The following is a 17,250-nucleotide window of genomic DNA, read 5'->3' as shown; positions in this document are numbered from 1 at the left end:
ACTGCAGGAAACAGGATGCTGGACTAGCTGGTTCTTTTGCCTGAACTCTAGCAGAGGTCTTCTTGCCAGTCCTGGTCCACACAAACTCAAGTGTGATGGTAAAATCATACCTGGATTATACCACCTCAGACTGCATAGGTGGTAGTGGTGGGGCTCATGTACTTGAGCACTTCCCCTTGTTTAAAAATGACTATACTCTGAAACCTAGCAGGCTAATGACAAGGTTCCCCTAGTACTTTTCCCCTAGAACAGCTTTTCCCAACTTTTGGGTCCCCAGATGTTGCTGGACTACAGTTCCCATCATTCCAGACCACTGGCCATGCTGGCTGGAACTGATGGGAGTGGTAGTCCAGCAACATCTGGAAACCCAAAGGTTGGGAAAGGCTGCCCTAGAATCTAGTTTTCTAAAGATATGGAGCATTTAATATCCAGGAGCTTAACTTGTCACCTGCCTGCTAGTGTGGTATAGCCCATCTCATAATCTTCTCAAAATGGTCTCACCCCTTATATACCTAGTCGATCACTGGGCTGTGCAGGTGAGGGCCTCCTGCAGATACCATGTTCTCAAGATTCCTTATATAGGAATCAGGCCTTTAGTGTTGTGGCACATAACCTTTGGAATCCCTCCCCTTAAAATATTAGACAGATGCTGTCTCTGTTGTCTTTTTGGCACCTGTTGAAGACCTTCCTCTTCCAACCTTCCTTTTAAGGAAAAATCCTTCCAAGTGTCCTCTGTATTGGAATTGTTCTTAATATGTTTTTATCATTTGTTGTTTACTGCCCTGGGCTCCTTTTTGGAGGAAGGGTGAGGTAAAAATTTAACAATAAATAAATGAAATATGCAATCTGTGTAGATGAGGGGTAGCCAAAGTGGTGCCCTCCAGATGTTGCTGCACTACAACTCCCATCCATCCCTGACCACTGGCCATGGTGGCTAGGGTTGATGGGAGCTGAAGTCCAATAACATCTGGAGGGCACCATGTTGACTACCCCGGTGCAGACCATGCTTCTCCTAATTTGCTGCTAAGTGGTGAGGAGAATTTTGCACACATAGTTTTTCTGGATGCCCAATTAAGTGTAAATATATAGTAGAATCTTCTTCAGTCTTTTTAGGACACTTCAGATGACTGTCATATAAGCACAGTGTGGGAAGTTCCCACTGGATAAATGGTGGTCCCAAATTTGTGCCCATGACTGAGTAATCATGAAGCCTGATTCTGGACATTCACTCTTTTGCTGCAGGTTTTACCAGGCATCTTAAATAGACATAGACCTTTGATACATTTCCTTCTACATAATGGCAATACATGCACACACCCGAATTTACAGGATTTTTTAAAAGTCATACTTCCCACTTCATTCCCACCAGAATGATCACAGAGATCCTGTTCTAATGGATAGTCTCTTCTGACATCTTCATTGTGGCATTGTAAGAACTCATTCTGGGATATTCCAGGGTTTGATATGAAGGGAAAAGCATCCTTGGTGCCAGACTACTATGATTTTGTGTGAAGGTGAAGGGGAAAATCTTGGCTATAAACACAAAAACTTGATGGTATCAGTAGCAATCCATGGGATGCTTTGCTACTATATTCCTGTGAGGTTAATGCGGTGTCAGGAATTATCTAACACAGTTCTTTACTGTCCTATAACCTGTTATGATATTTGCACGTCGGGTAATCTAAGTTTTCCTGTGATGTTCATTCAAGATCTCATTTCCATATTCTTTACCCATACAGATTGGTGTATCAATTCATAACTGGTCAGAGAAGTGTGCTTCATTCAAGAAAAAGCTGGACTTCCACTTACGTCCCACTTTAACTGCACTAATAGCTGATCTACACTTGCTCTACTTGATCTACAGAACCATGTGGTGCTGTTTTCCCTAGATTGTACTATTCAGAGTGTGGGATTGCATATTTGAATGTGTCTGCAATAGGCGAGGAGGGACCTAATATGCCTACACGCTTTCTCTCTGACAAGTTAGTTTTTTGTGTGCAGAAAGTTATTTGCAGGGGTATGCATTCATTTCAGAAATGAATGTAAAACTAAACTAACGTACCTACTTGTGAAGCTAATATGGAAACCAAAACAAAGGAAAAAAACTAATGTGGATACCTTCATTTTAGTTTCTCATGTTAGTTTCAGTTAGAAGGAATTGCTTTGCAAATGGATGCTTTCCTGAAACTGAGAAGCATTTTGTATTCCTGGAATGGGGCGAAGGAGCTTTAACCCTTTGCCTGCAGACCCCCCTTGTAGTGGGAAGAAAGTTCTTGTCTTTGGTCTTATCTGAAAATTTAGGTCCATTTAAATGGAAAACATCAAAGTTATGAGCAGGAGAATACAGAATGGGTCTCCACTGATAGTAATGGCAAGCTTAAACTGTCTATAAAATGAGGTCCCTTAGATCTATCTATCATTTGGCAGGTCTCATGTCTTGGTAAAGTATTATTATTATTATTACTCTTTGTTTTTACCCCGCCCTTTTCCCAAAACTGGAACTCAGGGCGGCTTACAAATAAAAACTACACATAGGTAAAAAACACAAAAATATACAATTAAAATAGAATTAAACTATTCGTAACATTAAAACCATGAAACATACACTTAAGATACTAAGACAATTTAAAACATTAAGAATAGGACCATAAAACAATACAACAGACCTTATGAGGTCCTATCTTAAACATCTTCTAGTCCAAAAGCCTGTCGGAATAAAAAAGTCTTTGCCTGCTGACGGAAGGATAGCAAGGAAGGGGCCATTCGTGCTTCCCTAGGAAGAGAGTTCCAGAACCTGGGGGCAGCCACCGAGAAGGCCCTATCGCGCGTCCCCACCTACTATTTGTAGTAGAATGCCTACAAATTTCATGCCATTTAGATGGAAAACAACAAAGGGACAGGCAGCAGAAGACAGATCTCCACTGAAATCAATGTAAAAACAAAAATGCAGGAGAAGCTGAAGGTTACAGCAACAAAGTGAAGCAAAACAAATGCATACAAAATGAAGATGAAACTAAACAAAGGTGCCCTTTAGAAACTAAAATGAAATGAACAACTAAACGACTTTTTCCCCGAGTGCACACCCCTAGTTATTTTCCATAAAGTGATATTCAGACATTGAAACCCCTCTCTTGTAGTGTGATATGGAACAATCCAGGAAAAATGGCACCACGGGATCCTGATACACGTGCAGATCGGCTCTTACCTAGCAACAAGAATGCGTTACACTCTTCAGTCTGCTGACTTAATTGTTTGGATCGACGAAGCCTTTGGGTACCCACACTTGTATAGACACAGAGGCACATAGCAGCAAAATGACCTTCACAAAGTCACTCGGAAAAGAAATTGCAGAGCAAGAAATAATTGCTCCCAGACTTGCTCTGCCCTTAAAGCCATCATTCGCTCACAAAAGGGATTTCACTTTGGAGGAACTAGACTTCTGGCACTGTAAGGTCAAGCAGGTGTGCTGGTTAGTTAGTACACAATCATCCATCACAGCAACAGAACACATGGAAGCAATGCTGCACAAAGATACAATTCTGCATGCAAAGGTACGGTAGCTAATAGATTGGTGGTTCTCTCGTTACAGATCCACCCCTCGTCAATCTGTCAGTGGAACCTCAGCCTGTCCTTGAGGACAACACTGTAAAGTTTCACTGCTCTGCTAAGGCTAACCCTGCTGTCATCCAATACAGGTAAGATCATCTGGCAGGGGCTGCAGCATGTAGCTGCTTGTGTATGTGCATTAGGGTGTCCACTACCAGATAGATACTTGCTACTGCTTTTGCTGAGTGACATCCCCCCCCGGAGTTGCCCCCTTTAGCTGAACTGATTAGTAAACAGGGACGACTCAGTCATTGCATAGATGGCTTAAGCTCCAGCTATGAAGTGGAAGTGCTGCAGAATTAAAAAAATGTCTATTTTGTATATGTATATAAGATAAATAAATTAAAATGAGGGCTGTGCACATGCCTCACCTTGAAATAGGATCTGGCATGAGAGAGAGGAAACCCAAGTCATTCATACTTCCCCTGTTGCTGCTTGTCAGGTCTGAGCCATAGAGAACTGTCAAGCAACAGCAAGGCATCAGAGCCAGGAATGACTGTTGTTGCCCAAACAAGGTTCTGGCCTGAACAAGAAGCCAGTGAGAGGTTGCTGGTGGCCAGACTGGATAGGGAGAATCACTCCAAAGACCAGGAACTCTTGACTGCCTAGGAGATGCTCCAATCTGTAGCCTAGGAGTGGGGAACTCAAGCAGGCCAGATCCTTTCCCCCCCAACGCCCTGTGGGGCAAGATAAGTCGACAGTTGGGGCTTGGGTGCTTTGCTATGCAAGCCTCTGCAATGAACTGTTCATCAGGGCTTGCATAATGCCACACACTGAGCTGTACAAGCCCTGATGATGAGCTGATTGCCGGCACTTGCATAGCTACATGTGTGAGCCTTTGTAAGCCCCAACAAGCTGCTGATCGTTGGCACTTGCAAAGAGCTGCACACAAGGCTTGCACACTTTACCTGCCCCACGCTTGATGTCATGTGACATCAGGTGTAGGGAAAGTGGGTATGGCTTGACCAAAATAGCCTCGTGGGCAAATGGGGAGGCCCAACCCCAGCTGTAGCTCTCAGTGGCTCCCCTAACCACATGACACAGCAGTGCAGAGAGCACAGATGTGTTCCTGGTACTAGTCCTGGCAGCTCCTGACACTCTAAGATGCTCTCTTGGCTGGAATTGGTCCTGTTAGTGTCTTTTGATTCTGTTTGTTACTGTTTTAACGAAACGGTTCTGAGATCTTTTGAACCAAATTGCAGAACTTCGGTTCTTCTTCACTGCAGTCAAATTGCTAGGGTATTTATGTATTTGTTTATCACATTCATATCCTACCTTTCCTCTGAGGAGCAGAAGGTGGCATCCAAACATGGTTCTCCTCATCCCAATTTTATCCCCACAGCAACTCGGTCAGGTAGGGTAGACTGAGAGGCAGTGACTGGCCCAAGATCACCCAGTGAGCTTCATGGCTGCGCACATTTGAACCCTTGTCTCCCAGGTCCCAGTCTGACACTCTAACCACTCCTCACGATGGGAGCAATGCTGCCCTCTACCAGAATGCAACAGACTTCTCAGTTTTATCCCCAGGCTGAGCAGATGAAGCCAGAGATGGGCCTGCCAAATGCTGCAGTGAAAATTCCTTGTGTTGATAATGTTGTTACATGGTAATGGGCTCCAATTGTCTCAGCATTGCAGCCGTCTGTGCATTTTGTTGAAGCTGCCGCTGTTACATGCACGGCAGCTACTTCCTGATCCAGCATGTGGCGGCTGTTTAGAGAGCCCTGGCAGTGAGCTAGCGGAACCATCTGCTCAGGGACGCTGCTAACAGAACACACACGCCGAATGAGCATTCTATTACGGAGAGGTTTGCTTTATTACATGTTTCCGGCATAATCTTTCACATTCCGAAATAGACAACTTCATTAGCTTCATTTGATTACAACTTTCAGCATTGCTTCTAGCAATTGCATGGCTGCTGGCATCCTTTCTCAGAGGCTGTTTAGGTGCTGTCATCAACGTGGCAGTCCCAGGTTAGCTGCTTTGCAGGTGCTTAGGATGAACAGCTGGTTTACATGTTACAATGAGCATGTGTTACCTGCACCTCCCTCTGCTTGGGCCAGATAGGCCAATATGTCTCCCCTGATCCAGCCCCTCTGTGTGCAGAGCAGCGAGTAAACACAATTCCTCGCTTGGGCAGATGCCACCTACCCACATTCAATGTAACAGTCCCAGGTGAAAAGCATGTGGCTGATTTCCTAATTAAACCAGGAGAGGGGCCATGTGATTTTCACTTGTGCAGATTGAATTTACATGTGTAGATGGCATTTGGACAATCTATCTTCGCATGTACAGTTGGGGGTCAGTAAAGATGGGAGCTGGCATGCCACGTGGAGAGAGATGCACTTGCTCCCCTCCATATGTTGGGCCAGATCCTAGGAGAAGTAACCTCCAATCTGGCTGCATGCTTTGCAGTCTTGTGGAAGAGACACCAGGCTCTTGCAGAAGTGGAGAGAGAAGACTGTTTTCGAAAAGAGCTGTAAAAACTGCTACATAAAAACCAGATCTGTAACAATAGAGAGTAAACAAATGAATGGAAAATTTGATACCAAATCCAAATTGTGCAAAATTCTACCACATCCCAGGAGCCAAGTCTTGCTCTCGCTCTCTTTCTCCAAAAGCTGCTGCTGCAGTATTGCCCATGCTTCAGCTTTATGATTCTGAGAATCAAGATTTATAAAATAAAAATTGGGGGGGGGGGATCAGAACTTGAGAGAGTGTCTCATTTTCTTTTCCTGAACTGAACTCTGTGCCAAGTACTTGGTAGTCCTCAAAACATCTGCAGATGTCCCTTCAGAAGCCATCTTAGTAGCACTATTTTCTGCATCATGTACCTTATCTTGGAAAGAGCCAACCTGAACAGCCCTTGCCGGGCTATCTCTTGGGGTTTCAGTTTTGGAGTTCTCCTAAATATACAGCATATGTTTTGGCGTCTGGTCCTCATTACTAGCCACATTAGAAATACTTGGAAGAACTGTTCAAAACAACTTCCAGCAACAAACAAAATGGAGGGAATAAGCCATAAAAGAGTCAATGGAGATAACGGTAGAAAATAGAGTGTTCAGATTACTGTGGTACAGCTGCAGTTTGCAATGTGGTGGTCACCTCAGAGTCTTGGGCTGTATATACACCATAAATTTAAAGCACATTATCACCCCCAAAGAATCCTGAGAACTATAGTTTGTTAAGGTTGCTGGAAATAGGGGGAGGGGATGTGCTTTAAATGTACATTGGGTACATAGCCTTAGCTGACACAACAGAATTGCAAAACAAACTTTGTATATTATCTGTTATTGGGAGTGGGGAAGAGAGACAGGACATTTCCTCCAAGTTCTTTAACAAGATTTTGAAATACCAGAAGGCTGTTTTGTCTCAGAAACATCACCGTGTGTCTTCATACAAGCTGAGTGAATGTGAGCGAGAGGAAATAACAGTTCTGTATGGATCTCTGTCGTAGCATAACAAGATCATTGAATTTTACGGGTATATGGACAGGATAGAGAGATTGAGCCTAGTTGGAGAATCTGCCAACTGCCTCAGCTAATTTAAACCAATTTATTTGAACAGTCCAGTGTTTAGATGTATTAAGGCTACCATGCACTTTTATGCCATGCTACTTTTATTTAAAATATTCTGACCACCCTTCATCAAAAGATTCCAGGTGGACAAGAGTGCGAATAAAAACTATTCAAACACCCTATAAATACCATATAAAACCACCAAATAAACATAAGATGAACAAGAGAATAAGAGCCAGATTAAAAGCATAAAGCCAAAGAGCAAAGTAAGGCAGTTGCACTCAGCAGATTGTCTGAAATGCCTGGGCAAATTCTTTAGCTATAAAACTTTATGATAGCTCTCTCTCTGTTTTAGGAGGATTGGAGAAGCCAAAAGGCTCTGAACCATCAAAGCTAAATAGAACCGCCGTGTGCAGAGAAAGCATACCTTTGAGTACAACATGCTGGGGAGGGCTGTTGCTTTCACGCCTTACTTGTAAACTTCCAGAGGTGTCTGTCTGGTCTCTGATGGAAACAGAATGCCAGAATAAATGACTCCTAGTCTGACCCCACAAGGCAGTTATTTGTGTTTGTATTCATTCCCAATTGGTGAACCTCTTATGTGTTTGATCACTCAATAATGAGGATCTACAGTTTCCTTTTGTTGATGTCTTTCAAGCTGGAGCACTCATGCTAAATCACGCAGCACATGCACAGTAGGAGTAAAGTCCAAGGTGGTGGGACCTTGAGTTGGTTCCATGCTTCCCTACACAATACATTCAAAGGAAGCACGGGCAAATGAAACTAGATAATGTCAGCCAAGAAATAAGGCAGGAACAAGAAATGTATGGCCCTCCAAATATTGTTGGATTATGGGTAGTATATAATGTTAGTCCTACTCAATAGGTCAGGGTTGACCTATTGAAAATAATGGACCCATGTTAGTCATTAATTTCAGGGGGTCTAAGCTGAGTAGCACTAATATTGGAGACAACCCTACAACTCCTATCTGTCATCCCTGACCATTTGCCATGCCGCCTGGAGTTGCAGTGCAACATCTGGTGGACCACAGGGTCCCCATCCCTGGATGAAGGTTCCACTCTTCTGACATCAGGGATGTTGTTGCTAGGCTAAGACAACCCCATTTCACTGATCCCCTTGAAAAACACAGGAACATAGGAAGCTGGCTTATACAGAGTCAGACCACCGTAGTCCATCTAGCTCAGCATTGTGTACACTGACTGACAGTGGATCTCCAAGATTTCAGACAGGGAGTCTTTGCCAGCTCTTCCTAGAGATGCTGGGGGTTGAACCAGGGGTCTTCTGCATGCAAATCAGGTACTCTGCCACATTTAGCAAATGTGGACTAGTGAGGCAGCAAAGCTTGCCCATGCCCTTGTTGCATCAGCTGATGACTAGTCCCTCTTAAGGCATTCCCTGTTTGACATGTGTTCCCTTCGGTGCCCTGCTGTTTGCCATGCAGCAGCATCCCAGAGAGAATTTGTGCTTCTGTTTGTATCAGGGTTGAGGTTCTTAATTTGAGTTTATCCAAGTGTATCGGAGCATTAACTCCAAAGGTCAGGGCTTGTTAAAGAGCTGCATCTATGAGCTGCACAATTTAAATCTTGTTGCCGCAGCAAAAATGGGGAAAAAATCTCATAAAAAGTCCTCCAGCTGCTGAAGTTTTGCTAAAGGGACTAACTTTCCCACAGACTTTTGCTAGGCACTGCATAGATAATGCTGCCAATATTTAATGTAGGTACTCGGGGCTAAGGGCCACAGGCCAGGGGTAAGCGTAGATGGCAGAGGGTGCAAAAGGGATAGTCTGATGGCCTCACTCAACACCAAATAGCCATGTTGAGGAAGAACCAGCACATCTGGATGCTTTCATCAGGCCACGGTCCCTCTGTGATTATTCTGGGATTTTGTTGTTTTGTTGCAACAGAATCGCAATGTGTAATATTGGAAAAGGGTGACATGTAAGAGAGAACAGGAGTCTTGCAAGAATATCCTTATTTTTATTTGCAAAATGGTTATGTTAGACTTTTGATGGCTTTCTAGCGGAGAACGTTGTGACTACAATGGCTATGCTCTTCCTCCATGGTTGGAGGTAGTATGCTTCTGAATGCCAGTTGCTGGAAACTGCAGGAAGGAAGAGTGCCCTTGTGCTCAGGTCTGGCTTGTGGGTTCCCCATAGGCATCTGGTTGCCACTGTGAGAACAGGATGCTGGACTAAATGGGCCACTGGCCTGGTCCAGCAGGCTCTTATGTCCTTATGTGTGCCCTCACTGATCATATCTGACATGGAGAGCCATTGTCAAAAAGATGTATTTGGTCAGACCATACCAATCATTACAGTACCAAACAAAGAAGGTGTCATTAGTCATAGCCTGGGGACCTTGCAGTGTGTAATGGAAGACTCTGAGGATGAAGTTCAGGCTACTTCCAGGGTGGGGGGAGAGAGACACACACACACCATCCTCTTACTCAAGAGGATAAGTTCCCTGTAGTAAGACCTCTGTCTCCCCAGATGTGCAGAGTCAAGGGCTGAAAAAGAAAGTGAGAGTCTTGCAATCAGCCAGCCAGCTCCTCCAGGGAGGTGGAGCCTACCATACTCCAAGTCTTGCCAACATCTTCTGTAGTTCCCTCAGGAGGACAATGCTTCAGCCAGCAGGGCCCCGACTGGAGCTGTCCAAGGTCCTGTTCTTATTTGCTCTCTGCTGAGACTTAACTTGGACTGGACACAGCCTGCATCCCCTGCAAGCCTCAAGCTCCCTCAAGACTGGTCAAGATTCTATTTCTAAGGCAAGCCTGCAAGCTTGTGAGCTACTAGCCCTGTGTTGTGATGCGCTAAGGCCTTGGTACCTTATTTTTCCCCAAATTTGCAGTCCCATGCCACAAAAGCAAGAGCTGTATCCAGCTTCTGATATACAAGTGGATTGTGCTTGTCTTGGTGGGCTGAAGCTGAGTATGTCCATGGTCACATGTGTAGATACCAAGCTAATTGTACAGCAGCACTGGAAGGAGAAGAGGTTCTTAGAGACGATCCCTTTCCACTGGAACACCATGAGCATTGTGCAATGGTGAGAGACACAGTCCTGCCCAAGGAAGATAGGATAAGGCTATCAAGGCTACTAGCCATGATGGCTATCCTCTGCCTCAGTAGCCAGAGGCAGTATGCTTCTGAACACACTCTCTGGAAACTGCAGGAGAAGAAAATACTCTTGCACCAGGTTCCATGGGCATCAGGTTGGCCACTGTGTGAGCAGGATGCTGGACTAGGTGGTCCACTGGCCTGATCCAGCAGGCTCTTCTTATGTTCTTATGTTACCTCAGCTTAATATGAGTCCATGGCCATACATGTTTCTACAAAGAAGCACTGCTCTCTACTTATTTATTGATTTAATTTATATCTTGCCTGTCTTCCCGGAAGGAAGCCCAGAGTGGCAAAGAACAAGCAACAAAACCATAAAAACATATTAAAAACAAAAAAAAACCCCAAAACGATCTTTTTTTAAAAAAAATTGAAAACATTTAAAAAATATATTTTCTAAAAGAAAGCATCTTTAAAAACGTCTTCGAACACATCTTAAAAACAATTGTAATACAGTTGTAGATTGGAATTTTGCAAATTCTGTGTCAAAACTACTTAATCCACCGAGTGGATATCGAAGTTCTAATCAGCACATCCATCCAGGAAGTGTGAAGAGGCCCATCATAATTCACAAAGGGATTCTTCAAGCATTTCTACTTCCATTACCCTCAATCTGCCCCTGCTCCTTGCTGATTCTTGGATCTGAATTTTGTTGACCACAGACTTTCACGGTTTGTGGGGTGGCATTAACACAGTTCTCTGATATAAAAGCACAGATTTCCAGTCAATGCAAGTGTAAAAATATATACTGTCTCTGCATGTATATAAAAATATGCTTGTTTAGACCTAAGGACACACTTAACAACACCACACAGTGTGTCACACTTTCACCTGAACTAGCCAAACCAATTTGGCAAGGAAAGGCATTAAAGTGCTGGGACTTAAATCAACATTGGCTTTCAAATGCAAATCAATCTTTATTTGGGGGAGACTAAAAGTGAGAAGGAGATGTGATAATGGGAGCCAGGTGCTGCAAAGTGAGTGCAGTTTGGGGGTAATAACGTAAGTTTTGAAAAACCAGGTGCGGAGAGGGGGGTGTTGGACAGATATGCGTGGAGCGGAGAGGAAAAGGAATACAGATGGGGAAAATTTAAGGAGAACCCTAAACTAAATCCATTTCACCTATATGTAAAAAGGTGCAATTATTATGCATAATGTACAAAAGCAATATTATGCATAATGATGTACATTAAAAATAACATACTTTTTTTTAAAAAAACACCATAGATTATTGGATCATGAACCAATAAGAATGAAAGTAATATAAAGCAAAAGGAGGCAGATTCACAAGCCCCTGTTTTCCCACAGGCCTCTGATTTCTTTACATTCAGCACCTTCTGCATCAGTCAAATTCTCAGTGGCTACTGAAGAGACATTACAGGAAAATATTCTCTTGCTTTCTATTCCATCTCCTGCTGGGACTGCATTGTACCCCCAGTATGTTCTCCTCTGTGCATTCTTTTGTCTAATTTCAAGTAGGTCAAGTGAATGGGAATCCAACAGCTTAACAAAGTGAGATGCACACAGTTCTGTCGACAGCACCTTTAGATATGCTGCTTCTCTAAGCGACATGAATAGGCAGCATTCATAACAACAGCCCTCCATATTTAGAGTCAGGACCCTTCCATGGATTCTGCAAATGTCATTGCTGATTCAGTGGAATATCCAGCTGAGATTGGACCTCTGTTGTACTAAGCCTCATTCAACGTCAGAGAAAAGTCAACCTTGCTGAGCATGGATCACCTCCAGTCAAATGCTTCCCACTAAGAATGTCTCCTGCTTCCCCTCCTCCCCCTCCATATACTATGAAGGTTTGCCTTCTAGAGTACTGTGTGCAGATCCAAGAGCAATTCTGTGACATCTTTCTGCATTAATCTGCTATTTTTTTAAAAAAATCTGCACAAAATTTGCATTAAATGCATATTTAAATACTAATTTTAAAAATATTTTTCTAGTAAAATGAGCATTTCTAAGCATGTTCTCTCTAAAATGAGCATTTCTAAGCATGTTCTCTCTAAAATGAGCATTTTGATTGCATTCTGATATATTTTGGGAGTTGAGGACTGTGTCAAAACATTAATCAATACAGAACTTTGCTCCAATACGCACACTGTTCCAGGTAGTGTGGATAAGGTCAGTTCATACTGGAATTTGTGAAGATATATTCTCAAACATCCCCAAGCTGCTGATTGCCTCATGGCTCAGTAGTCTAGAGATAAAAGACACACACCCTTTTCCTTCTGGGCTCTCCAATGAGTTATTTCTTTTATTTAAAATATTTCCATCCCACCCTTCTACCCTACAATGGGGCACCCAGGGTGGCTCACATTGCCATCATTGGGACAGTAGTGCTATATATGTACTGCTGTAGCATGTGCAAGCATGGCATAGTCTCTTCCTATGGACTTGACTTGTGGTGCATCTTTCCAAAATGCTGACTTCACTGGTCTATGGTGAATGGAGCCAATGACAAGCCTGAAGCCGTAAAGCAAATCAATGACACAATTACATGTTTCATGTAGACCAAACCCAATATTTATATTCCATTTTTTTAAGATTTGCATTCATTTGTGCTTTTTAGAAATATTGTTCTAAAATAATTAAAGTTTAAGAAATTAAGGCTAGTGCTACTAAATGTAAGAAAGGCCATCTTTAATATATCATTAATATGAAGACATGTTTTAATTCCTTATTAGAGTAATAGACCAGATCCAAAATGGCCCAGAAAAAAGTGTGGGTGAAAAATGTGCAGCCTAATCCTGTGCAGGTTTACTCAGAAGTAAATCCCACTGAATTCAGTCTAAGGGAGCAATCCTAACTATTGGATGCCAGTGTAATTTATGCTGGTTTAATTTAAGGTGGCATAAAGTATGCCAGATCCAAACTCCATTTAGAAACCTGGCCACAGTCTACTGAGCCGGTCCAAGTGTGGCAGAGGGAAAACAAGCCTTTAAAATAGAGTTTGACTTATACCACCCCTTTTGCTAGTGTAAGTTCCACTGGGTTCCCAGGTCACATGACTGAGCTGAATGGAGTTAGGATCCAACATAAGTCCCCCCACGCCCCTGGAATGCACCTTTCTTAGGACTTACACAGGCTTTAATTGAGCCAGCTTTGGGTGAGCCAGGAAGGGGACCTATGCCAGCATAGTCCCAGCTGAGCTGGAGACTGGCCAGATCCTCACTTGCTCATCCTGGTGGGTCTTGGGTTTAGATTGCTCCCTTGCTGTCCAGTAAGTGTGCATAGGATTTCCTGCTTGGTCTTCAATACTGTACCCATTTGCCTGGGAGTAAGCCCCAGTGAACTCATTGGAGTTACTTCTATGTGTAAGATTGCTCTGTTAATTTATTAATCTTCCAATAGAATTTTCCTTCCCTTGTTTAAAATGCTATCAACCCCAATAGTTGGCATGCCAAATGTCCCCTAAATGACCCTGACAACCCACATTACAGAAGATGATCAGACTGATACAAATTTGGGATATGCAGTTTGCACTACCAGCTTTCCCTTCTTAAAACAGGAAGGGGGGAAATATCAGCTCCTTTCAGTTACTCGCCCCGTGTACTGAAGGTCCTTAATATTCTATTCATTGGTACATAACTCTTCCTTTCCACCTTATGCCAGTACTGAAGCCAATAATTCTTGGCGTTATCTTTGTATCTATAAAGCGCTCTTCATCATCACCAATTTTAACATGCACACATACACACAAACACACACACACACATTGTAGGGAATCTACAATGCATTCTCCCCTCTGAAGGCAGGTTATCATGACCTACCTCCTGATAGAATTTTACAACTTAATTAGGACGCTGGTACTACCGCTGGTAGCAGCAATTCCTGCTGGCTGCACATCTAACCCTCCATGCAATAAAGTAATAATTGCATTCTCGGTGACAAAGAAGAGTTATTATTTTGAGGAGTCAATTATTGTCAAAGATACAAATAGCTCTGTTTTCATATTTATTACAAGAGCAAAAGGTGGAAAGAAGGGAAAGTCTGAAGCGTGTAACAAGCTTGGTGGAAGTAGCCAAGTTGAAAGTGCATGGAACGCCAGTCAGTAAAATATTAGAACTCACCTTCAAAGGGAAGTCAGATCCTTATGAAATTTCTGAACGGGTCAGCATAATATAAGATGTGCTCCCTTTAGAGTGTTTGAGTTCAGTCATCATTACAACAGCTCTGTAAGAAAGGCCAGTGGTGTTATTATTGGGGCTATCACTTCATTAAAGAAATGTCGGCCAATTAATTATATGAATATTACTTGATTGATTAGTGGCATCTGCGTAAATTTGCTATTGAAGAAAAAAAATATTCTAAAGCAGGGATGGGCAACCTCAAGCCCGGGGAGCAAATGCGGCCCTCCAGGCCTCCCTGTCTGGCCCTTGAGACTCTCCCCAGGCCACACACCCTCCTTAGCCACACCCCTGACAGTCCTGCCTTGGACTCTCCTCGAGAGTTTTTGCCTGGCTGGACTGTGTCTTTGAACTCTGATAATGGTGCTTGCTTGCCTGGAACGAGGATAGAGAGGAGCATGTGAGCTTCAAGAAGCTAGCCTACCGGACAAAGCTAAAATTCACATGTATTGCTCTGCCCACGTTTGCCACTGCTGGCACGTGGCCCCCAGAAAGTTGTCCAGAAGGGAATGCGGCCCTCAGGCTAAAGATGTTTCCCTTCCCTTGCTCTAAAGCAGCCTTTCCCAACCAGTGTGCCTCCAGAGGTTGTTGGACCACAATTCCCATCTTTCCTGACCATTGACAATGCTGGCTGAGGCTGATGGGAGTTGTGGTCCAACAACATCTGAAGGCACACTGGTTGGGAAAGGCTGCTCTAAAGGGAGGAAAGAACATTTTCTTTGCACTTCGATTTTGCATGCATACATGTTGCCATCCTAGGCTTCTACTGGGAGAAAGGGTGGGATATAATAAATAATAATAATAGCAATAATAATATGCTTTACCATGCATGATCTTAGAGGTCTTTCTTCTTTTCTCATATACAGAGAAAGGATTAGGGATGAAAGGATCAATCCGTTTCTGGTCTGTGTCACTCTTTGCATCACATATGTCTACCCAACCAGTAAAATCCTCCTTGGAGGTCTGGCTCTGGGTACCTCCATCAAGTGAAGTAGACAGCTGGCTACCAACAAGAGGGCCTTTTTGGTAGCAGCACCTCAGCTATGGAACAACCTCCAGGCAGGCTCGCATGGAGTCTTCTTTATGGGCTTTTCAGTGCCAGGTGAAACCTTTTTTATTATTTCCCCAGGCCTTTTAAATAAGTTCCTCTATGCAGGCAAGTTTTCCGTCTTTATTGTTTTTTAACTATTATTGCGTATGTGTTTTTAACATTTTGTTGAAAGCTGCCCAGGGAATGTTTACAGGCGCAAATACAATAAAGAACAACAATAATAGTAATATGAACAACAAGAACAATTATTTTAAATGTACTTACCTATAGGTCCATTCCATCCTTTTCCTGCATAAATCTTCATAATATTTTTGGGGAAAATCCATACAAACATTTGCATTTAAATATATATTTGATTATGATTTTGAGAGCATTTTCTCTCAAAATTCAAGAATAGACAGATAGATATTGCCAGCAGTGGAAGGGCAAATTCAGAAGTGCAGGGTCCCTTCATGTTAGTCACCTAGGAGCCAATAAGCATGGAAGGCAAGAGTGTTCACTACTGAGAATAGCCTTCTGAGGCTACCTCCTTTCACTCTGATTGGCTTCAATCAGCAGGAAAAGGATAAGAAAGTATGTTAGAAGGTTCTTCTCAGTGGCTAACCCACTCCTCTTTCATGCTGATTGGCTTGTAGAATGCTAGAGACATAGGGACCCTGCTGAGACCCTGCTCCCAAAAAGGTAATGGGTCTAAGACCCCCTGAGACCCTGCACGACTATGCCCCTAGATATCGTCTATCAAGAAATGTGCCAGAACATTCAGAAAGTGCAACAGCAGGTGCATAACCATGTTCCAGTCCTCATATTAGGTTGGGAGATGAAGATCATATCAAAACATGCAAATATTGAATTCCTCAAGCATCCCTAGGAGGGAATGCCTGTTCCACAGTAGTGCTGAATTCTTGCTTAAGTGAATTCATACCAAAAGCCTAACTGTCAGTTTCCTGATAGCATATGCTCTCTCTGCTCTAAACTTGTAGTGGAGCCCTTACACTTAAAATAAACAAAAAGTAGTCACAGACATTCAGACATATTCCCATAGCTCATTGGGACTCCTTCATATTTGAAAAATAGATATACCTTCTCATCCAAGCTAGGCAGCTCACCACTCTGCATCTTGCAAAAACAAAGGAGGAAAAGATGGTGGGGGAAGCCAGACTTATAACTGATGACTTTGGGGTTTTATTAAAGTATTAAATTTATCTCAAAAGTGTGCGAGGAACAAGCAGGGGGGAAAGTTATCCATTTGGAGGTAAGGAGATCGTACAAAATCAGGTAGGAACCACGCAGCAAATGAAAATGCATCAAGAGAGGTTCTCCAACATAATCCAGCTCACCCATGCGTGGTCAGTGCCAAGAGAAACAGGAGCTTAGTTTGCTAGCTGGCCAGAAAGCGCAATAGCCAGTGGAGCCTCCCGGCTATCAGTGGCTAGCTAATCTCCATGGTTTTTCATCTGAATGAAGCCGGAATCTGCGTGCTGTTGATTCACATCAGCCAGGGACAAATTCATTTTCTGCTACTAACTTAGCACTCTCTTCCACTCCTTGGATTACAAACTGCTTATTGCAGAAGGCAGGCCCAAGGAACTGAAAACAGCTGCTGCTGTAAGATAAGGAGATAGTTTTGGCTTTCTGTTGCATTCTCTCCTGCTTAGGCTGTTAAGTTAAGGGGGGAGGAGTCTGTTTGGAGAGTCAGTACCCACCATTCACAGACTATGCCTCTATAGTTATTGTATAGACTTACATGGCACATCAGCTGTATCTTTCATCTTTTTTCTCATACTCTTACTTTACTTCTTGTTAAGA

At 43.1% G+C, this 17,250-nt stretch overlaps 1 protein-coding gene and 1 long non-coding RNA gene across 6 annotated transcripts in view; one reads left to right on the top strand and one right to left on the bottom strand.

The window, feature by feature from the left end:
- The window catches only part of KIRREL3 (kirre like nephrin family adhesion molecule 3), a 973,594-nt gene that overhangs the window by 765,609 nt on the left and 190,735 nt on the right, over window positions 1-17,250 (top strand). For all 4 annotated transcript variants that reach the window (XM_061592926.1, XM_061592928.1, XM_061592927.1 and 1 more), the window contains one exon: window positions 3,590-3,695. In XM_061592926.1, coding sequence (XP_061448910.1) covers window positions 3,590-3,695 — 106 coding nt within the window. The remainder of the gene's footprint in view (window positions 1-3,589; window positions 3,696-17,250) is intronic.
- On the bottom strand, window positions 5,419-16,982 carry LOC133368565 (uncharacterized). 2 transcript variants are annotated; one of them, XR_009758693.1, is made up of 4 exons: window positions 16,525-16,982; window positions 14,337-14,439; window positions 7,549-7,625; window positions 5,419-6,109 (listed from the first exon to the last, which is right to left on the bottom strand). It is a non-coding gene; the product is annotated as an uncharacterized LOC133368565 (long non-coding RNA). The 2 variants fall into 2 exon arrangements; XR_009758692.1 differs by having other exon boundaries at window positions 16,782-16,982.

The sequence above is a fragment of the Rhineura floridana genome, chromosome 12 (genome assembly GCF_030035675.1).
Source record: "Rhineura floridana isolate rRhiFlo1 chromosome 12, rRhiFlo1.hap2, whole genome shotgun sequence".
Taxonomy (NCBI): Eukaryota; Metazoa; Chordata; class Lepidosauria; order Squamata; family Rhineuridae; genus Rhineura; species Rhineura floridana.
The sequence above is the reverse complement of the archived record's forward strand: the minus strand, read 5'-3'. Positions and strand labels throughout refer to the sequence as shown.